Raw genomic sequence first — 23,605 nt, 5'->3', positions numbered from 1 at the left:
GGATTGGGACATGTAAAACATGGATGGAAACAGACTGGGGAAGTTTGTAGGGGATTGGGACATGGAAAACATGGATGGAAACAGACTGGGGAAGTTTGTAGGGGATTGGGACATGGAAAACATGGATGGAAACAGACTGGGGAAGTTTGTAGGGGATTGGGACATGTAAAACATGGATGGAAACAGACTGGGGAAGTTTGTAGGGGATTGGGACATGGAAAACATGGATGGAAACAGACTGGGGAAGTTTGTAGGGGATTGGATCATGGAAAACATGGATGGAAACAGACTGGGGGATGACAATAGAAACCACAAAGAGGGAAATATTAAATAAAACAAATCTAGATGGAAATTGTTGGTGACATGGCTACAGTCAAATCCTTTGTGGTAATTCAGACAGATGGGCAACCGTGGAAAAAGAAGGGGAAGGGGGGTGACGTCAAATGGGCAACAACATCCTTATTTGGGGTTTTGGGGGGAGGTGGTGAGGAGGGGGTGTTAATAGCAGGTCTTCCAGTCATTTCTTTTAACGAATGAATGAACAGGCAGATAAGCACTGAGCCGGGCTTTGTAAAGGGTCTCAAAGGAGAGAGAGGCTGAGGGGAGAGCTGGGCACAGACAATAGACTCAACAGAACACCATTATCGTTGGTATGCTGTTAGAGAGTCTGATTTCAGGATTCAGTCTGTCAGAAAACTAACATCAGGGTCAGAAAACCTGTGAACTACATAGGATTTTTTACTTTGTTTGTGGTGTGATTCCTGTATGGTTTGGTGAGTGCAGTCCAAACTGAGCACAGTGGAAGTAGAACTGGAAGTGCTTCTAGACCTGCTGGGATTCTGTTGTAAGAAGCAGCCTCTTCACCTGGACTCGAGGATGATGCTCAAGAAGGTCCGCTTCAAGGTAAGCTATTATTCTCTTATGTTGTTTTTTAGTCAGGGCAAGTGTAGGGCCCTGTGTTTTGGTTAATCATGTCACATGACCTGGATTTGATCGTTTATTTGAAGGTTTTTTGTTAAACTGTCCCATTTATTTTTATGTCAGATGGTTCAGCATCATCCTCAAACAATTGCTTTCATTTTTGGTCTAATTTTCATTTCTGGAAAATGGTTAAAATAAAGGTTAAAATCCAGGTCATGTGACATGATTAACCAAAATACATGGCCCTATTATGATGCATGATTCCAGCTATGGTATTGCTTTATTAGACAATTGCTGAATCTGTAGTTTGTTTTTACATCAAGCTTAGGAACTTAAAACCAATGACCTGAAAAAAGATATGTGTTGTTGTATTTTGTTTTATAACCTCTTTATAAGCACTGTAAGAACTTCAAAAAATATTTGTAATGTGTTAAAGATCACAACCAGGGATAGAAAATGTTAATTTGATTTATAAATACTGTATTTGAAATTCAACATTCAACAGCTGTGTACTGTCCATGTCACCTCTGTGTCACATGTTTGGCCAGCTTACACTGACCGCCCATGCTCTGACAGACCATTATACGGTTATACACCCTCTTGATTAATCCTATCTAATATGATGAGATTCATCCCTTTCGCATTCCACAGAGGGTAGTCACAGAGGAGATGGAATGTTGTATTTACTCAGTAGATTAGAGTTGGTTGTCGCCACTTATTCAAAGGCGGTGGACATTGACCTTAGCGCTGCAGTTCAAATTAGGCCTGCTGTTGTGGCCCATGTGGTGACACCCAGGTGATAATTATGACACCGGGCTTCTCTTCCTGGGAAAGATAACACAACCACTTGGTTGGAGGTTGCCTGGGTTAGGGCTTGGAGTTGAGCGTCAACAACAGATGATCTACTTAACTTTGAGTAGGGGTTTAATGGTGTGGTATAATATCATCATAATACTACTCTGAACATGTGGACTTTTTTGACACCATGATATACAGTGCATTCGGAAAGTATTCAAACCCCTTGACTTTTTCCACATTTTGTTACGTTACAGCCTTATTCTAAAATGGATACAATCATTTTTTTCCCCTCATCAATCTACACACAAAACCCCATAATGACAAAGAGAAAACTGGTTCTTAGAAATGTTAATGTTTATTAAAAATAAAACACAGAAATACCTTATTTACATAAGTATTCAGACCCGTTGCTATGAGACTTTAAATTGAGCTCAGGTGCATCCTGTTTCCATTGATCATCCTTGAAATGTTTCTACAAGTTGATTGGAGTCCACCTGTTGTAAATTCAATTGATTGAACATGATTTGGAAAGGCACACACCTGTCCATATAAGGTCCCACAGTTGACAGTGCATGTCAGAGCAAAAACCAAGCTATGGGGTCGAATGAATTGTCCGTAGAGCTCCGAAACAGGATTGTGTCGAGGCACAGATCTGGGGAAGGGTACCAAAACATTTCTGCAGCATTGAAGGTCCCCAAAAACACAGTGGCCTCCATCATTCTTCAATGGAACAAGTTTGGATTCACAAAGACTCTTTCTAGAGCTGGCTGCTCAGCCAAACTGAGCAATCAGGGGAGAAGGGCCTTGGTCAGGGAGGTCAGCAAGAACCCGATGGTCACTCTGACAGAGCTCCAGACTTCCTCTGTGGAGATTGGAGAACCTTCCAGAAGGACAACCATCTCTGCAGCACTCTACCATTCTGGCCTTTATGGTAGAGTGGCCAGACGGAAGCCATTCCTCAGTAAAAGGCCCATGACAGCCCGCTTGAAATTTTCCAAAAGGCACCTAAAGGACTCTGACCATGAGAAATCAGATTCTCTGGTCTGATGAAACCAAGATTGAACTCTTTGGCCTGAATGCCAAGCGTCATGTCTGGAGGAAACCTGGCACCATCCCTACGGTGAAGCATGGTGGTGGCAGCATCATGCTGTGGGGATGTTTTTCAGTGGCAGGGACTGGTTGACTAGTCAGTATTGAGCGAAAGATGAACGGAGAAAAGTACAGGGAGATCCTTGATGAAAACCTGCTCCAGAGCGCTCAGGCCCTCAGACTGGGGCAAAGGTTCACCTTCTAACAGGACAATGACCCTAAGCACACAGCCAAGACAATGCAGGAGTGGCTTTGGGACAAGTCTCTGAATGTCCTTGAGTGGCCCAGCCAGAGCCCGGACATGAACCCGATTAAACATCTCTGGAGAGACCTGAAAATAGCTGTGCAGCGACGCTCCCCATCCAATCTGACTGAGCTTAATCTGCAGAGAAGAGTGGGAGAAACTCCTCAAATACCGGTGTGCCACGCTTGTAGTGTTATACCCAAGAAGACTCTAGACTGTAATCGCTGCTGAAGGTGCTTCAACAAAGTACTGAGTAAAGGGTCTGAATACTTATGTAAATGTCATATTTCAGTTTTGTAATTTTTATACATTTCCAAAAATGTCTAAATACGTGTTTTTTCTTTGTCATTATGGGGTATTGTGTGTAGATTGATGAGGGAAAACATTTTTAAAATTAATTTTAGAATAAGGCTGTAATGTAACAAAATGTGGAAAAAGTCAAGGGGTCTGAATACTTTCAAACGGTATTGAGCTCTTTGTCCCTGAGAAGGAGCTTCCTATTTTTGGTCATTCTCACCTGTTTTTCCTGTGCATGGGCCATGAGAGAGAGTGTGTGTGTGTGTGTGTGAGAGAGAGAGAGAGAGAGAGAGAGAGAGAGAGAGAGAGAGAGAGAGAGAGAGAGAGAGAGAGAGAGAGAGAGAGAGAGAGAGAGAGAGAGAGAGAGAGAGAGAGAGAGAGAGAGAGAGAGAGAGAGAGAGAGAGAGAGAGAGAGAGAGAGAGAGAGAGAGAGAGAGAGAGAGAGAGAGAGAGACAGTGCCAGAGATAGAGAGACAGAAGGAAAAGGAAATTGGATGCATTCTGTGAGAGTATGTGGAATTTCCTTCTCATGACGCTACAAACAGACGACATGACGACATGGATATTCAGCTAGCGGGATAGACGCTGCGCCGGCAAGATAGAACAGTACACTCCGGTAAGACGAGGGGGGGCGGTCTGTAAACAACAGCTGGTGCACGAAATCTAAGGAAGTCTCTAGATTTTGCTCGCCTGAAGTAGAGTTAATTGTGATAAATTGCAGGCCACACTACTTGCCTAGAGAGTTTTCAGCTATACTTTTCGTGGCTGTTTATTTTCCACCACAGACAGATGCTGGCACTTAAACCGCACTCAGTCAGCTGTATAAGGAAATAAGCAAACAGGAAACCACTCACCCAGAGGCGGCGCTCCTAGTGGCCGGAGACTTTAATGCAGGGAAACTTAAATCAGTTCTACCAAATTTCTATCAACATAGTAAATGTGCATCCAGAGGGAAAGAAATTCTAGATCACCTGTACTCAACACACAGAGACGCGTACGAAGCTCTCCCTCGCCCTCCATTTGGTAAATCCGACCACAACTCTATCCTCCTGATTCCTGCTTACAAGCTAAAATTAAAGCAGGAAGCACCAGTGACTCGGTCTATAAAAAAATGGTCAGATGAGGTAGATGCTAAACTACAGGACTGTTTTGCTATCACAGACTGGAACATGTTCTGGGATTCCTCCGATGGCATTGAGGAGTACATCACATCAGTCACTGGCTTTATCAATAAGTGCATTGAGGATGTCGTCCCCATAGTGACTGTACATACCCCAACCAGAAGCCATGGATTACAGGCAACATTTGCACTGAGCTAAAGGGTAGAGCTGCCACTTTAAAGGTGCAGGAGTCTAACCCGGAAGCTGACAAGAAATCCTGCTATGCCCTGCGACGAACCATCAAACAGGCAAAGCGTCAATACAGGGCTAAGATTGAATCATACTACACCGGCTCTGACGCTCGCCTTATGTGGCAGGCCTTGCAAACTAATACAGACTACAAAGGGAAGCACAGCTGCGAGCTGACCAGTGACACAAGCCTACCAGACGAGCTAAATCACTTCTATGCTCGCTTCAAGGCAAGCAACACTGAGGCATGCATGAGAGCATCAGCTGTTCCGGACGACTGTGTGATCACGCTCTCCGTAGCCAACGTGAGTAAGACCTTTAAACAGGTCAACATACACAAGGCTGCAGGGCCAGACGGATTACCAGGACGTGTACTCCGGGCATGTGCTGACCAACTGGCAGGTGTCTTCACTGACATTTTTAACCTATCACTGACTGAGTCTGTAATACCAACATGTATATAGCCTGTCTTTTTACTGTTGTTTTATTTCTTTACTTACCTATTGTTCACCTAAAACCTTTTTTGCACTATTGGTTAGAGCCTGTAAGTAAGTATTTCACTGTAAGGTCTTCACCTGTTGTATTCGGCGCACGTGACAAATAAACTGATTTGATTTGAAACAGTAGTGTTGCTGTTATGTGTGAGAGATCCACTCCCTCCCAAACAGACCATCAGCATGCTTTTGTTAGGGTCGATCCTAATCCTGTCACTCACATGTTATTTTAGGCCTAGCAATCCTATTTGTTTCCATTTCCTAGAGCAGCTCATGGTACTCAAAGGTATATAGCAAGACTGCTGTTTGAATCTTAAAACAAAACCACTGTTTTCTTTAAAGTATTTGTTATTCATCTGATATTTAATATATTTCACAGAGACGTGAAATATATTAAATATGACGTGAAGAGACGTGAAGAGACGTGAAGTGGAATGAATGATGTATTGTACCACCATTAGCCGAACGTATTTAAGTTTCTTGACCTAGTTAATCATATTATAGCCCATGCCTTATACCTGTTTGGGGTTTCCACCTCTAATTTTAAACTATCACTGTTTTACACTAAACTCCCACTAGGTGGCACTCTTGCTACATAATGTTCAGATCCCTGCTGAATATCTCTGTATGGCTCTGGGTCCATATGTATCAAGATATTCATTTAGGATCAGTGTTACCTTTTAGATCATAATGAATAAGATTACATGGACAGGGGGAACCTGATCCTAGATCAGTAATCCTACTTTAAGATGCTTCATACATACAACCCTCACGTTGAAAGGATAGAATATCCAACTGATACTTGGTCCTTTCTAGCTGTTGAGCAGTCTGTTGCTAAGAGTGAACTAGAATGGGAGAATACATGAAGGGATAGTGAGTTTTGCTAGTTGTTTTAATTCCTCATGGCAAGACTACTCAAAGTGGTCTGTTGTCATATTGCCAGCATAACAATATTAGAATGGAGAGTAATCTCCTACTGACAGTGATGAACCTATTTAGCAGAGAGCAGCTACGATCATTCATATGGTCATCTTGAGTTCTCACTTCATGAGGATGTTAATGTAGAAAATACTAAGCAACATAAAAGGATATGTGGCTACAGAATAGTAACATTTTACACATTTAGCCTGCAGCTAGTAGAAATATTGAATAATCCACTTGTGCTTCTGGAGAAACGGTGACCCATTTCCTTGGAACCTCTGAATTCCCACTATATTGTAGTCTGAAATCACTCCGTGAATTTCCAGCCCAGACTGCAGTACTGTTCCAGACCTGGAATAGGTTGTTTTGTTCACCGATTGAGACGCTGAAATCAGCTCAAAGGATCAAGTCAGTGCCTATCAATCCTTTTGATGTCTGTAATGAACGTTTCCTTCAAATTAGGCCCTGGGCCCTTCATACATGCTCCCACAAAGCCAATAGGAATTGAGTGGGAGGGGGGTAGGAGAAATATGCTATTCATTAAAGATGAAAGGAAAGCAGGGGCAAGCTTTCTACTGACACAGCCTGTCGTGTCTTCATTTAGTTTAACAGTGTACTGCAGGGTTGCATACCAAATGGCACCCTAATCCCTACATATGTGTTTACAGTATGCAGATCAATAGTGGGCTGTAGATAAAGTGCATATTTAATAGTGGCTCCTGAGAACATTGTGTGTATTTATACGGTATTTATCGTCCACTGAACATGGTTGTGAGTTGTTGAAGCTCTGAAGAACCTTGGAGGGGCTCCCGAGTGGTGCAGCGGTCTAAAGCCCTGCATCTCAGTGCTAGAGGCATCACTACAGACCCTGGTTCTATTCCAGGCTGTATCACAACCGGCCGTGATTGGGAGTCCCATAGGGCAGCGGACAATTGGCTCAGCGTTGTTTGGCCGGGGTAGGCCGCCATTGTAAATAAGAATTTGTTCATTACTGACTTGCCTAGTTAAATATAGGTTAAATAAAACATGTAAAACCTTAATGCGATCAATAGAATAGTCGTGGATGTAGAGAGTAGAGGTCGACCTCTAGTAGAGAGGCACTCTGTTGCAACAACCTGGATGAGTAGAGAAACTCAGACAGTATTGGTCAATACAACAACCATTCATTGGGGTTAAAGAGATGAAAAGGTACACTATATTTTCTCGTCTAATGTCTGTGTAATGGACATGGGCAGAGTACCATTTATTATGAATCTTTTTGATACAGGTAATGTATACCATACCTACAATACATTCACAGATGATCATTCTCCCTAGCTTAAAATAATTCATTTGCATACACGCACGGCACGTAGGCACGCACGCACGCACGCACGCACGCACGCACGCACGCACGCACACACACACACAGACACACACACAGACAGACAGACAGTGGTTTGGGGTGGAATTTGTCTCTCTGCTAGTCTATCTCTGTGGGGAGGTTAATTGCATTTAAATAGACGGTTTAGGCTTAGGGAAGCACAGACCACGCAACGTTGATGAAAGACTGCCGCTGCTCTCCAATACACAGCTTTTTAGGCAAATAGTTCTCTCCATCCTAAATGACTTCTACGTGTTATAAGGGCTTTCCAAATATCTGACCCACTTCTGCCTACCTGCTAATGCTTTTCCATCTAGCATTGAATTTCACTTTGATATAGATATATATACAGTATTTTTAAATCAGGAAAATAATGTGCTTTTTCAGAGGCTATAGGAGCTATATTTGTGGCTATGTTGTTGGCGTGTTTGTATTCTGTCTGTGTTAGAGCCAGGCTGACAAGCAGCAGCATCACTGGTTAGGTCAGCCATGACAGCTTGAACCAATTATGACAGCTGAGTCTGAGGCTCTGAGCATCTACAAACAGCAGACGTCTGCAGTTTACGTTCACTTTGAAAATAATAGACATTGCCATTATGTGATTAGTAACTGCCCCAGCTAGTTGTTGTATTATATGCTGTTTTCACCACTTACTATGTTTCAGTCATGTTTGACTCAGTCAACCAAATGAGCTGCAAAAAATATAGAGTTTGCAATACAAGAGTTTAAGGAAGAAATAGACTTGTTAATTTTATGTTGAAGAAGTGAAGCACCTGGTATTAAAATGCAGGAACGCAGTAGGTCAAAATAACTCATTGGATGCATCTTTGGGGCTGTTTCGAGGTAGAGACAGAGAGACTCTGAGCCGTTCAGGACATATCTAAGAACACAAAGAACACAATTATATCTAGCTCTCATGTTATTAATGACTATTTGGGAAAAGGTGGAGGTCCACTCCACGCTATGCAGTCACTGCCCTGTTATATGAGCTGCTGCCCCTCTACACTCTTAGAAGGTGCTATCTAGAACTTAAAAGGGTTATTTGCCTGTCCCCATAGGAGAACCTTTTGAATAACCCTTTTTGGTTCCAGGTTCTATCTATGTGGACAGCCGAAGAACCCTTTTGGAATCCTTTTTTTCTAAGAGAGTAGGGAGTAAATTGCTCTCATCCAATGAAAAGTCCCAGCACCTTACAGTAATTTAAATCTCCTCCAAAATATGCTGGTGACTCAAGGTGAAGCTGTTTCTGTAGGCTTTGTGAGAACAAGTCAGGATTTCTTTAGCCAGAAGAATGACTGCCTTGTGTCCTGCTAGGAGTGGTTGACAGCACAGGAAAACTGAGAGAGAGAGAGAGAGAGAGAGAGAGAGAGAGAGAGAGAGAGAGAGAGAGAGAGAGAGAGAGAGAGAGAGAGAGAGAGAGAGAGAGAGAGAGAGAGAGAGAGAGAGAGAGAGAGAGAGAGAGAGAGAGAGAGAGAGAGAGAGAGAGAGAGAGAGAGAGAGAGAGAGAGACTGTGTCAGCAGAGCAGAGTACAGGACACATTGCTTTCTCCCTCTTTTTGTCATGACAGTGTGATGTGAGACAGTGTGTACAGGACAGGGGATAGACGAAGAAAATCAAACTCCTGTTCTCCCTCTATTTGGATTCCATCCAGGGTTTTGCTGTACACGAAGAAGACTGACAGTGGTGCCCTCTATGTGACAAGCTGTGTGTTTGCTAAGTCCTGCTGTTTTTCTTTTGTTGTTACTGGAAACTTGCCCTTAGGTAAAGTAAACTTCCATCATGCGTTGTTAGAAGAATTGACTTTTTCAGACTGACAATCAGCTGGAGAGAGAAGTGGTGTATGAAAGACTCCAGGTGAGACACAATACTTTGTTTGTGTCGGCTGCATGTGTAGCTCTGTCAGTAGTCTAAAGATTCATTGATGAGTTTGTCTATTTGCATGTTATTCAATATAGTTTATTCTGTATTTTCTGTTGCTGGTTTAAAGGAGGGAGAAACATGAATGAATTAACTAATGAGTGGATCATATGCTTGTTTATCTTGTGATACTTTATTATTGAATTATAAGGGGTTTAAACAAACTGAACTAAATATATAACAAAATGTTATAATTGGTTGAGATTGTGGGGGAATTGTATAGTCAGTCTTGGTTGGATATCATTGGTTGTTGTTTGTGTCAATGCCAACCTCCAGGAGTGGGTCCTGTGACCTTGGCTTATCAGAGCCCCAGACAGACACAATACAAGCTTAGGTTGTCCTCCCCCGAGTCTGCACACTGGAAGCTGAGATCTACAGGGCAGATTGACTAGGTAATGCTTGGCTAGTTGGCTACGATGGAGACCAAACAGACAATGATCATGTCTGTGTACCTCTATCTCTTCTAAATCTCATCTCCTAGTCTCTTTGCAGATTCTCTTTTCAGAGTGGGGAGAGGGACAGAAGGACAGAGGGAGAAAGACAGAGAGAGGGAGACAGGGGGAGACAGAGGAAGAGAGAGAGAGGGCACAGACCCGTTACAAAGGCAACAGTCATTGCCACGTTTAGTCCCTTCTTCTTCCCACCCCTCAAACAGTGGATGCTATTGAGAGAAATAGAGGGAGTGAGAGAGGGGTTTTGCAGTGTGTCAGACACGTTTTGGGGGCCTAGTATACAGAGAAATGCTCCCTAGACACTGACTTAAACTGCAATAATAACTAATTTGTTATGGAAGGTTGTTTTGTTATGTTCTCACAGCAATCAGGGCCATGTCGTCAAATGTGACTATGTTGTTCCACCAGTCCGACTTCTAATGTGTGTACTTCGACTGGCCTGTTCCTTATTTAATTATTTTTATTTTATTTAACCTTTATTTAAATAGGCAAGTCAGTTAAGAACAAATTCTTATTTACAATGACGGCCTACACAGGCCAAACCCGGAAGACGTTGGGCCAATAGTACACCGCCCTATGGGACTTCCAATCACGGCCGGTTGTGATACAGCCTGGATACGAACTAGGGAGTCTGTAGTGACGCCTCTAGCACTGAGATGCAGTGCCTGCGCCACTCGGGAGCACCATTGCTTATTGCTGTTGGAAAGAGCCTTTTTGATACATTATAACTGTTTTAATAAGATGCATGATCCCTTTACCCCGTTAGAGAAATGCACAGTACTGACAGAACATAAATAAGTGGTCTACTCTGCTGTGCTCAAGCGGTTCATGACGCTTCCTTCAGTGCACATGTATGCTGGTGTTGGTGTGAGGTCAAATCTGGCCAATGCCCTTCTAACCCAGTAACACACTTTCTCCTTACTTCCCTGTCTTGCTTCACTGTCAGATCAAATAGGTTATTTTTGAGGGACATACAGTATCTTATATATTGTATACAATAGAGACTACCTGTCATATAGTATATTTATCTTGCTTTTATCTAATGAGTAGTTTCCCAAGCTGTGAGGATGCCTGTCTGTGAGAGAGTGTTATTGTTATAAACAGCTGTGTGATGCGGGGACTTCAGGCCTTTCCAACAGCTGCAATATCTGGGCTTCACACACTACCAGGCGGTGTCTGTCTTTGTAGATACTGCAGACTGGGTGACCTCTACTAAAGCTCTTTCCTCATGTGATTTCCTTTCTTCACTCTTCTTCTTTTATGTCTCGCCTCGAGGCAAGCGCTTCATCCAAAACAAAGAGATAATCATTTTCTGCCTGAATCATACTTTGCAATCTTTTTTCTATTTCATAGTCGGTTATTGCCTGTTTGCAAGGCCTTGGAAAGTGAGCTCAGCATTAGTCTTCACATTGTTCTCTTCAAATTGGTGGTTCCAATGGCTCAGTGAGGTAGAGCATGGTGCTAGCAACACCAGGGTTGTGGGTTCCATTGCTGCTTGGTCCAGATATACACACAGTATGTAAGTTGCTTAGATAAAAGCGTCTGCTAACTGACCATATTAGCATTCACAGCTTTGTTTGGCGGTAGTTAGTTTACAATGAAGGAAACCCAAAATTAGCTGATCATCATCATTACTGGTCCAATATCTGAGAACACACCAGACTGATGGTTGGGGTGTTTTCCAAATGTGTTGTCACGGTAACACATGGTTGGCAGTCCAAATGAGATGATGTCATCATGTGAGGCACTGGTGACATTTACAGCAGTTGAATAGTGCACCTGTTGTCATTTTGTCCAAGGAAACCGCTCTCTCTGGCTACTTGTCTGGAAAATGTCTCATTATAGGCCACATCATTTGATTACACATGAACACAGGATGCTTGTCCAAAACAAGAACTACACTACTATGATATATTGCAGGCTTTCTATTCATATTCACCAGGTTGGAATCTGTGATTCTGAATATCTGAATATGAACAATTAGAAATAGACTTGTTTTGGGAAGGAGATTCCTGAATGTAGCGGAGGGGGAGTAGAGGATTGCTGTCTGTCCGTCCAGAGGATCAGTTTCCATTACTTAAAGGGATATATCCCACACGGTCGTTTCCTCCCCACCCCAACCCTGCTTCCACCTCTTCCCTGTTGCTCCGTCTTCCCATAGTGCTGTCCTTAGCAACAACAACAAGCAATACTTTTTCCTCTACACACCAGACTGGGTTTGAGTTGGAAATTTCTATGGATATCTGAACTCATTTGTGAAGACCTCTCTCTTGTAACTGACTGACATTTGCCACTTGAGGAAGAGGAGGACCAATCTAGAGTCAAAAGGAGAAAGAGGAGGGTGAGTCTGTGACACTCTTGACAAGCAGCATACTGTGTGAAAGGGCTGCCTTTTAACTCCTAAAAGGAGGGAGGGTGGCTGCTGTTTTGTTGCGCTGACACACAGAGCCTTGTGTACTTGTTACTCAGCTTATTCTGGCAACACCACGTTCAAATTCCTGGCTCGCTGCTCATCTTTGTCTGTTTTTTTCTTTCTAAAAAGGGGGACTGCAAGATTAATGAATAGACCAAGGAGTCTATCAAAGGACTGTTGGCGAGGCACAGCCTGACACCAAAGAAGGTGGCACCAGTTGACACTCCAGCCAAACGTCACCTGGCTGGTATAGAGTTACAGACTTTTTGACTCGCTTGGAGAAAGAGAAGTATTGCATTTGCCTGCTGTATTTTCCATTTGGAGAATTTTCAGTTGGAGAAGAAGGAACTCTGTGTACACCATAGGAGCAAGTCCTGGGATAGTCTGTTTTGAGGATCCAGTAAGCCATGGCACCAGCGTTTCTGCCCACTGACCTAAACGGTGGAGCATTATCTCTGTTCAGCTAACATTGGGATCAAAATATTTCTCCCGTCAAATCCCCAAACTAAAATCCAGGTTGTACCAAAGGTAAGCGGGAGTATAGAGCTTAAATTGTGGCGATGTGCAGATGGATAAATGAATAAGGAAAACATTTGATACTTTAGTGAGCCTCATAGTTGGCATGTTGTGAAACATGTTGTGAAACATGCTCAAAAGGGCATGTATTGGCTGAGCTTAGATTAACGTAGTGTAACTGATTGTCATTTAATGTCTCTTTGTTTAACAAAAACAGTTGGGCTGTGGAAATGGAAAGTAGAAATGTTGAATTTGGAGACCAGATGTGTATACTAATCAACATGGTTGCCCCTCACTCTCTCTTGCTCGTTCTCTCTTTACATCATGTGGTTACGATATCAGTTGCTATTTCCCAAAGGCTATCGGTCAGCTCTGTTCTCACACACATTGTCCAATAATTCCCTGGGGGTTTCCCTGGCCATGTGCTGTCTGTATCAGCATGTGTGGTGGGGCAACTGTATAGGGTGGCTGGCCCCTATAACCTAGTGGAGTGGAGGAGGGTCCAGTCACCTAGTCCATTCCCTCTTTCCTCTGGGGGATTATGGACATTGAAAAGAGCTCTTTGTGCCGACCAGCACTGGAATTTCTGTAGAGCTCCATGTCTTTGGGAAACAAACAGCCAAAGTCAACGGAACTTTTGAGCAATGACCTGCTTTTGGAATACCATGGAATACCACTCTAACTCTCAAACTCCTTCTGCCCTATCCCCTAATGGTAGTAGGGAAATATCGGAGCCTGAGAAAGAATGATTCACTCCCTAACGGTTGCACTTGCATTTAAGCCAGGGGGTTAGTTTTAGTCAAGCTTGCCTTGCTGGTCATGCATTTATTAGATAGCAGTGGATTGCGGACAACAAGTGTTTTTGCATGTGAAGGATATATTCTTGTATGGAAATGTTAATCCGATAATTGTAGTGCCCCTCTTCTATCCACTGAGCTGCTCACTGTAGTTTCAGTATTTGTTGGTATGAGTTGTTCAGTGATGTCAGTGCTTGGGTGAGAAATCAGTCACATAACATACAGTCACTCATATTGGCCTTGTAATATGTCTTATGAAGAGGCTATAATGCATTGTAAGACTTTTATACAGTCATTATTATACAGTCTTATCATCACAGAATGTAAGGAGCGGGACTGTAACCCGGAAGCTTATAAGAAATCCCACTATGCCCTCCGACGAACCATCAAACAGGCAAAGCATCAATACAGGACTAAGATTGAATCGTACTACACTGGCTCTGACGCTTTTCAGATGTGGCAGGGCTTACAAACTATTACAGACTACAAAGGGAAGAACAGCCGCAAGCTGCCCAAGGACATGAGCCTACCAGCGAGCTAAATTACTTCTATGCTCACTTCGAGGCAAGCAAGTAACTGATGTGAGTAAGACCTTTAAACAGGTCAACATTCACAAGCCCGCAGGGCCAGACGGATTACCAGGACGTGTACTCCGAGAATGCGCTGACCAACTGGCAAGTGTTTTCACTGACATTTTCAACCTATCCCTGACTGAGTCTGTAATACCAACATGTTTCAAGCGGACTACCATAGTCCCTGTGCCCAAGAACACTAAGGTAACCTGCCTAAATGACTACCGACCCGAAGCACTCACGTCTGTAGCCATGAAGTGCTTTGAAAGGCTGGCCATAGCTCACATCAAACACCATTATCCCAGAAACCCTAGACCCACTCCAATTTGCATACCACCCCAACAGATCCACATATGATGCAATCTCTATTGCACTCCACACTGCCCTTTCCCACCTGGACAAAAGGAACACCAATGTGAGAATGCTATTCATTGACTACAGCTCAACGTTCAACACCATAGTGCCCTCAAAGCTCATCAATAAGCTAAGGACCCTGGGACTAGACACCTCCCTCTGTAACTGAATCGTGTACTTCCTGACGGACCGCCCCCAGGTGGTATGGGTAGGTAACAACACATCCGCAAAGCTGATCCTCAACACGGGGGTCCCTCAGGGATGCGTGCTCAGTCCCCTCCTGTACTCCCTGTTCACTCATGACTGCATGGCCAGGCATGACTCCAACACCATCATTAAGTTTACCGATGACACAACAGTGGTAGGCCTGATCACCGACAACGATGAGACAGCCTATAGGGAGGAGATCAGAGACCTGGTCGTGTGGTGCCAGGATAACAATCTCTCCCTCAACGTGATCAAGACAAAGGAGATGATTGTGGACTACAGAAAAAGGAGAACCCAGCATGCCCCTATTCTCATCAACGGGGCTGTAGTGTGGCAGGTTTAGAGCTTCAAGTTCCTTGGTGTCCATATCACCAACAAACTATCATAGTCCAAACACACCAAGACAGTCGTGAAGAGTGCACGACAAAGCCTATTCCCCCTCAGGAAAATATTTGGCATGGGTCTTCAGATTCTCAAAAAGTTCTACAGTTGCACCATCGAGAGCATCCTGACTGGTTGCATCACTGCCTGGTATGGCAACTGCTCGGCCTCCGACCGCAAGGCACAGAAGTATAGGACCTCTATACCAGGCGGTGTCATTGGAAGGCCCTAAAAATTGTTAAAGATTCCAGCCACCCTAGTCATAGACTGTTCTCTCTGCTACCACACGGCAAGCGGTACCGGATCGCCAAGTCTAGGTCCAAAAGGCTTCTTAACAGCTTCTACCCCCAAGCCATAACACTCCTGGACAACTAATCAAATGGCTACCCAGACTATTTGCATTGTCCCCCCCACACCCCCTCTTTTACGCTGCCGCTACTCTCTGTTATTTATCTATGCATAGTCACTTTAACTAAACCTACATGTACATATTACCTCAATTACCTCGACTAACCTGTGCCCCCGCACATTGACTCTGTACTGGTACCCCCTGTATATAGCCTTGACGTTGACTCTGTACCGGTACCCCTTGTATATAGCCTCCACATTGACTCTGTACCGGTACCCCCTGTATATGGCCTCGCTATTGTTATTTTACTGCTGTGCTTTAATTATTTGTTATGTATTTTAGATTTTTTTACAATTATTTTTCTTAAAACTGCATTGTTGGCTAAGGGCTTTTAAGTAAGCATTTCACTGTTGTCTTTGGCGCATGTGGCAAATACAATTTGATTTGATTTGATTTTGATCTGATAATGATCACAATTGACTGAATAACGGCCATAAATAAGTTATAAAGCATTATGACACATGTATGCTTCAACTAATTAAAGTGTCATACCTTCAACGGCTTTCACAAAGGGTATGATGATCTTGTGAGTCTGTGTTCTGTAGCTCTGCTGTTCCCCACAGTGGAGCAGGTGGTGTGTTTAGCCTGCAGCAGAGAGTGGCTGTAGTCCAAAACGAATAGCTCTGGGCCAGGGCACTGAGCCTGTGTGTTTAGAGCATCAGCTGAGGAAGGAATGACAAAAACTCTTCCAGGCAATGCAGAGTATGTCAATATTGATATCTTGCTTTATTTTCATTTTGACCAGTGTTTTTTTTGCTGCTTATGGAACATGTGGTCGGTTGGTTTGACACGCCTATTATTCCTACAGAATGATTCATTGTAAATCAGAAATAGTTGCACTTTATAATATATAACTCGGCATCAGAAGCGTAAGTGACCATTTAGTTGAGAGATCATTGTGCATATCAAATCTCCAATCTAATGTTTAAAACATCTGCATCTGTTGTTAGCAAATGTTAAAAGTTCTGTTTGCATTTTTGTCTGTTGCACCCTGATCTCTTGGACGGGTTTCCTGAACTACACACAGAGATCCTTGTATCCCTTATATCCCTCTGTTCCTTATAAGAAAGTGACAGAGGCCACTATTGGACCTGGAGACCACTATCGGACCTGGCCTTGGCCTCAGCCCTACAGGAAATGCTGCCTCTGTCGGCCACACAGGATGTCCACATATACTTACACTCAGAACCGTTGAGTCTTCTGCCTGTCCTTCTTTGTTTGTCATCTTCTTCCTCTTGCTGTCGCTCTGTCTTTCCGTGATCCTTCCGTGAAGAGATACAATCTCTTATATGGTTCACAGTTCACACAACACGTCCATCTATTGACTTTCTCAAGCTCTATTTTCTTAAACCTTATTTTAAAATCAGGCATTTTTCATAGGTGCTTCCATAAGATTTTGCTTGTTATATGGAGAATTTTATGAGAAAGTACCATCATACTGGCCAGTTTTACCTATACTTGTCAACCATAACTTGAGTTAAATACTGTGCATTGCTCACTAAACATATAGCCATAAACAACACTTTTAGCCATGTGCAAAAGTGGAAACCATTTATTCTGTCTGGGAGGCCACATCCATTGGTTGTATCCTGTTTACCAATGCTATTCATTAATCCATTCTTAGATTTCTGTTATGCTTTGAAAGCTTTGGATGGTTTTACAATGAATCGTGAAACACTAACTACATCCAAACTTGTGAGGCCAGTTATCCAGTTAAGAAGATAATCTCAGTTTAGACATTCTCTTTTTTATTATGTTAGACTGACCAACCCCAACCACTGACCTTGACTGGCATTGTACACTGCCTATTCCAGATTCCCTTTGTTCTCTGTGGCCTATAATAAACAGTCATATATCTCGCTGGTGCTAAAGAGAAGGAGAGTAGGGAGGGAAGCCTTTGATGCTCTTCACTGTTTAGCACCCTGTACGGTGTACATATTAGGACATACACCCCTCCTGACTGTCCCAGGTGCCCATTGGGTAGGTGAGTCATCTCCAGCCTCTGTCCTAATGATCGTAATGATGCAATCAGCCCATGTTACACAGCATGATCTAAGTCAGAGGAGTGGTTAGGAAGAGGAGTGGTTTGGCGTCAGGCCCTTTTAACACTCGGAGAAGCAGCTACTAAGGTCAGAGGTCACTGGAGGTGAAAGGAAGGGAGGGATGAGGGAATCACTCCCATCAACACTTCCCTCGTCACATTGCCACTATCTCACATCCTCATCAGGGCCGTGTTCAGTAGGGACAAATGTTTTGAAATGAGGAGGTACATAGTTACCTGAGCTTGTCCAATGAAAATCCCGTTTCCATTACCCTTTTCCGTTGCATATTAAAATGTTTAAACGGTGTGTCCTACTGAACACGACACAGATGGAAACAATCACAATCAGAGTTTGTGATTATCAATGGAGATATTTGCATTAAAGGAAAAAAGCCGGTATGATGCATTTCACATCATATGTATCAAAATGCATCATACCGGCTGTATTTCTGTATTTCGAAAGTGACAGTGCATTCGGAAAGTATTCAGACCCCTTGACTTTTTCCACATTATGTTACGTTACAGCCTTATTCTAAAATGGATTAAATAAAAAATGTTGCTCATCAATCTACAGACAATACCCCATAAAGACAAATCGAAAATAGGTTTTTAGACATTTTTGAAGATGTATTAAAAATAAAACACAGAAATACCTTATTTACATAAGTATTCACCTTTGCTATAAGACTCGAAATTGAGCTCAGGTGCATCCTGTTTCCATTGACCATCCTTGAGATGTTTCTACAACTTGAATGGAGTCCACCTGTGGTAAATTCAATTGATTGAACATGATTTGGAAAGACACACACCTGTCTATATAAGGTACCACAGTTGACAGTGCATGGCAGAGCAAAAACCAAGCCATGAGGTCGAAGGAATTGTCCGTAGAGCTCCGAGAGGATTGTGTCGAGGCACAGATCTGGGGAAGGGTACCAAAAAATGTATGCAGCATTGAAGGTCCCCAAGAACACAGTGGCCTCCATCATTCTTAAAAGGAAGGAGTTTGGAACCACTAAGACTCTTCCTAGAGCTGACCGCCCTGCCAAAATTAGCAATGGGGGAGAAGGGCCTTGGTCAGGGAGGTGACCAAGAACCTGATGGTCTGACAGAGCTAGATTGATGAGGGGAAAAAACGATTTAATCCATTTTAGAATAAGGCTGTAACGTAACAAAATGTGGAAAAAGTCAAGGGGTCTGAATACGCTCTGACTGCACTGTATATATCTTGAAAACTTGATTGCTGACCGACAAAACATTTTAGGACCATATCAACAATGGACTAATGAAACAAATACCAAAATAGAGTTTTTGGGTGGAATCTTCAATTATGAAAATTGACCTGCTTTTGGTCTTCTTAATGTAAGTAATTTACGCACCTCCACACACCTAAGAAATAATTGATAAATAAACTTCGAAATTAAAGTTTGTTTTGTGAGTTGTAGAGCTATACTCGTGGCACTTAACGTACAGGTAACTGCCAAAATAAAGGAAAGACTTGAGTAAATGTGTGGTTCTTGAGTTAATTAAGCAATTAACATCCCATCATTCTTAAGGTCATGTATGAAAATAATGATTCCCATTATTTTGTCTACCATGGCTAGAACAAGACATCTCAGTGACTTTGAAAGAGGTGACTCAAAGGAGCATAGGGGGTTTAAAGTGTGTGTGTGTGTGTGTGTGTGTGTGTGTGTGTGTGTGTGTGTGTGTGTGTGTGTGTGTGTGTGTGTGTGTGTGTGTGTGTGTGTGTGTGTGTGTGTGTGTGTGTGTGTGTGTGTGTGTGTGTGTGTGTGTGTGTGTGTGTGTGTGTCAGTCACTAGAGCGGTGGAGTGGTGCAAAACGCAAAATTATGGAATTTCTCATGGAAGTGGTGTTGCATCCCTCCAATAGAGCTCCAGACACTTGTAGAATCACTGCCAAGGTTAATTGAAGCTGTTCTGGCTCGTGGTGGCCCAACACCCTATTAAGACACTTTTTGTTGGTGTTTCCTTTATTTTGGCAGTTACCTGTATAGTGATTTGTGTACAGTCGTGGCCAAAAGTTTTGAGAATGTCACAAATATACATTTTCACAAAGTTTGCTGCTTCAGTGTCTTTAGATATTTTTGTCAGATGTTACTATGGAATATTGAAGTATAATTACAAGCATTTCATAAGTGTCAAAGGCTTTTATTGACAATTACATGAAGTTGATGCAAAGAGTCAATATTTGCAGTGTTGACCCTTCTTTTTCAAGACCTCTACAATCCACCCTGGCATGCTGTCAATTAACTTCTGTGCCACATCCTGACTGATGGCAGCCCATTCTTGCATAATCAATGCTTGGAGTTTGTCAGAATTTGTGGGTTTTTGTTTATCCACCCGCCTCTTGAGGATTGACCACAAGTTCTCAAAAGGTCTGGGAAATTTCCTGGCCATGGACCCAAAATATCGATGTTTTGTTCCCCGAGCCACTTAGTTATCCCTTTTGCCTTATGGCAAGGTGCTCCATCATGCTGGAAAAGGCATTGTTCGTCACCAAACTGTTCCTGGATGGTTGGGAGAAGTTGCTCTCAGAGGATGTGTTGGTACCATTCTTTATTCATGGCTGTGTTCATAGGCAAAATTGTGAGTAAGCCCACTCCCTTGGCTGAGAAGCAACCCCACACATGAATGGTCTCAGGATGCTTTACTGTTGGCATGACACAGGACTGATGGTAGCGCTCACCTTGTCTTCTCCGGATAAGCTTTTCTCCGGATGCCCCAAACAATCGGAAAGGGGATTCATCAGAGAAAATGACTTTACCCCAGTCCTCAGCAGTCCAATCCCTGTACCTTTTGCAGAATATCAGTCTGTCCCTGATGTTTTTCCTGGATAGAAGTGGCTTCTTTGCTGCCCTTCTTGACACCAGGCCATCCTCCAAAAGTATTTGCCTCACTGTGCGTGCAGATGCACTCACACCTGCCTGCTGCCATTCCTGAGCAAGCTCTGTACTAGTGGTGCCCCGATCCCACAGCTGAATCAACTTTAAGAGACGGTCCCGGCGCTTGCTGGACTTTCTCGGGCACACTGAAGCCTTCTTCACAACAATTGAACCGCTCTCCTTGAAGTTCTTGATGATCCGATAAATGGTTGATTTAGGTGCAATCTTACTGGCAGCAATATCCTTGCCTGTGAAGCCCTTTTTGTGCAAAGCAATGATGACGGCACGTGTTTCCTTGCAGGTAACTATGGCTGACAGAGGAAGAACAATGATTCCAAGCACCACCCTCATTTTGAAGCTTCCAGTCTGTTATTCAAACTCAATCAGCATGACAGAGTGATCTCCAGTCTTGTCCTCGTCAACACTCACACCTGTGTTAACGAGAGAATCATTGACATGATGTCAGCTGGTTCTTTTGTGACAGGGCTGAAATGCAGTGGAAATGTTTTTGGGGGATTAATTTAATTTGCATGGCAAAGAGGAACTTTGCAATTCATTGCAATTCATCTGATCACTCTTCATTCTGGAGTATATGCAAATTGCCATCATACAAACTGTGGCAGCAGACTTTGTGAAAATGTATATTTGTGTCATTCTCAAAACTTTTGGCTACGACTGTATGGTGTACTGTATTCTCAGCCGGAGAAAATATAAACTTTGTTTGGGTGATAGACCATGGAAGGGTGTTGCCACAGAAGGGTACTTTCACAATACCACATTTTAAATTGCCTCTCCCTCCATCTCATAAATTGAGTTCTTGTTTTGAGCTAAACCTACTTTTTGAACTGTTTTGCATTCCATGCAACAAAGTGTGACATTTTGCTCAAGCAAATGGCAGTAAGCAAAATAACCATAAACTCTTAATTTATTACTCTTTCTTCAGAGACAGATTTTAAATTAACCCCTCAATGTTGTTATAATGTTGTTTCAAAATGCTTTATGTTGTGTGTTATTAGGAATTCACCAGAGTTTACTAGTCCACCGAGTGAAAACCAGACCAAGTTAAACAACAACGTGCAGCAGGACTTTTCATCACGTTCATGTAGTAAAAATGGAAGTTATTTGTGTTGTATTCTTTCAGTGGCAACAGGTTTGGTCCCAACTCCTAGACTTCTAGTGCCACTTTGTTTCAGTAGGTTGTGTGCTCTCTTGTGATGCAATGGCTGTAGTAACCCTCAATATATCACTTGGTTCAATCACATAAAGAAGTAAGTAACTTCTTGATTGTCCCCCACAATGAATTCGGGGAGGGGCCTGTGGCTCTATCTCCGTCCGTTAGTACGTACATTGTTTGTCACACACGATATCTCAGACAGCACTGGCCTGATTTGGACTAAACTTGGGCGAATGATGTGTCTTGCCATAGAGAGCTGGCGTTTACAAAATTGTACTGATTGGCCAGATGGTGGCGCTATAACACGTGATAGAAAATGCGAAAGGTCATGCCCCTCCCTCCATTTGACCTAAAGTCATGAAATTCAGCACATAGATTTCTCTCCTCACAAGGAAATAATTTGATTCAGGGACCCATAAGGTCCGCCATGATGGATTTTCCACCATTTTGATTTTGTGAAAAACACCAGATTGGCACCGAATGACCAATCTGCACAAAACTTGATATGTGGCATCTATGGACAAAGGTCTCTCAACGCAATACTTTCCATACTAGTACCTAAAACAAAATGGCCGTTACTGACCAATATAAATTCACATGTGCGTGGTCTGGTACATAAATGCATATAAATCTGTCAAGGATATTCATTGCCATAGAGATCCGTCATTTACAAAACTACACTGATTGGCCCAAGGGGGGTGCAACATCATGTGTGGGGGATGACATGTTTACTGTTGCTTTGTTGATTTGTTGATTTGTTGATTTGTTGATTTGTTGATTTGTTGATTTGTATTCTTGTAGGAATATCCTCGTATTGTGCATATTGCATGAATCTTTATATCATCTGATTTACGGTATCTGGTAAAGACTGCCTAAAAGATGCATGCTGGACCTCTTCCCACAGTTGTTTGCTATATTTCTGTGGCCTTGCTCTAAAAACAGAAGGTGCTATTTGGCTCCATCCACATCCAGTTGTGAAGAGCCAAGGAACATTGCAGAGTAAAATTGTTGCCATAATCATATGTTCTTTGAAATGCCAAGTATTTATGTGCAGCCACTTGGTTTCCTATAGTAGGCTGTACATGGTGCCTACTACTAGAACTGCTGTCCTCCCCTCTCTAACCTGTTCCCTGACATGTTGGCGTTCCAGTGTCCATACTAACATACCACTTAGCTAGAATATGTGCCCAATACATTGCTTCATTCTAGAAGGTAAGCTAGTTTTGATATTGTAACAGAGCCATTTAGTGTCAATGTCCATGCCAGCAAGCCCAATAATTGACTGCTTCGTTCTAGGTAGTATGCTAGTGTGAATATTAGAACAGATGATTTCCGAGATGTTTTCTCAGAGCGAAACATCTCCGGGTGAGAAACACATCAAGCCTCAGGGAGAGATTGCTTACATTTTATAGAGACAGTGAATATTTTATCTCTGAGGATAAAACAGTCATGTGAGCAGATATGGCATTTGAAACTGAAATTATGGATTGTTCAGCTTTATGTTTATTCACCAGTAAATGTAACATTACCTCATGAGTAACAGTCAAATGACCTCATTGGCTTATTTAATTTCCTCCCCTCTGCTATCAGGCTCTTCTCATGTCTCTCTTACAGTTAGAGTAACACCTGTGTGTGTGTGTGTGTGTGTGTGTGTGTGTGTGTGTGTGTGTGTGTGTGTGTGTGTGTGTGTGTGTGTGTGTGTGTGTGTGTGTGTGTGTGTGTGTGTGTGTGTGTGTGTGTGTGTGTGTGTGTGTGTGTGTGTGTGTTTGCGCGCGTGTGTGTGTGTGTGTGTTTGTGTGTGTTTGCGCGCGTGTGTGTGTGTGTTTGTGCGTGTGTGCGTACGTGGGGTGGGGAAAAGAAAAGGAGTGAGGGAGTTTATTTGGTGTCACCAGAGAGACGATTAGAACAAGGTGGTTCATCACCAGATGGAGGAGGCAGGGCTCAGAGCTGGCAGAGGAAGATAAACCAGCCAATGAAAATACCATCCTCTCCCTCT

The 23,605-nt window shown here is 42.9% G+C and overlaps 1 protein-coding gene across 3 annotated transcripts in view; it reads left to right on the top strand.

Moving 5' to 3' along the window:
- The first annotated feature begins 612 nt into the window (after positions 1-612).
- LOC139548583 (pleckstrin homology-like domain family B member 1) overlaps positions 613-23,605 on the top strand; it is a 110,648-nt gene continuing 87,655 nt past the window's right edge. Inside the window, exon 1 of one of the 3 annotated variants that reach the window (XM_071358342.1) lies at positions 613-903. In XM_071358342.1, the coding sequence (XP_071214443.1) occupies positions 877-903 (27 nt within the window). In that variant the 5' untranslated portion in view covers positions 613-876. Of the gene's footprint in view, positions 904-9,042; positions 9,332-12,453; positions 12,788-23,605 lie in introns of those variants that run through there. The other 2 variants (XM_071358345.1, XM_071358346.1) reach the window with 2 other exon arrangements.

This window comes from Salvelinus alpinus, chromosome 21 (assembly GCF_045679555.1).
Source record: "Salvelinus alpinus chromosome 21, SLU_Salpinus.1, whole genome shotgun sequence".
NCBI lineage: Eukaryota > Metazoa > Chordata > Actinopteri > Salmoniformes > Salmonidae > Salvelinus > Salvelinus alpinus.
This window is presented reverse-complemented; position numbering and strand designations above follow the sequence as displayed.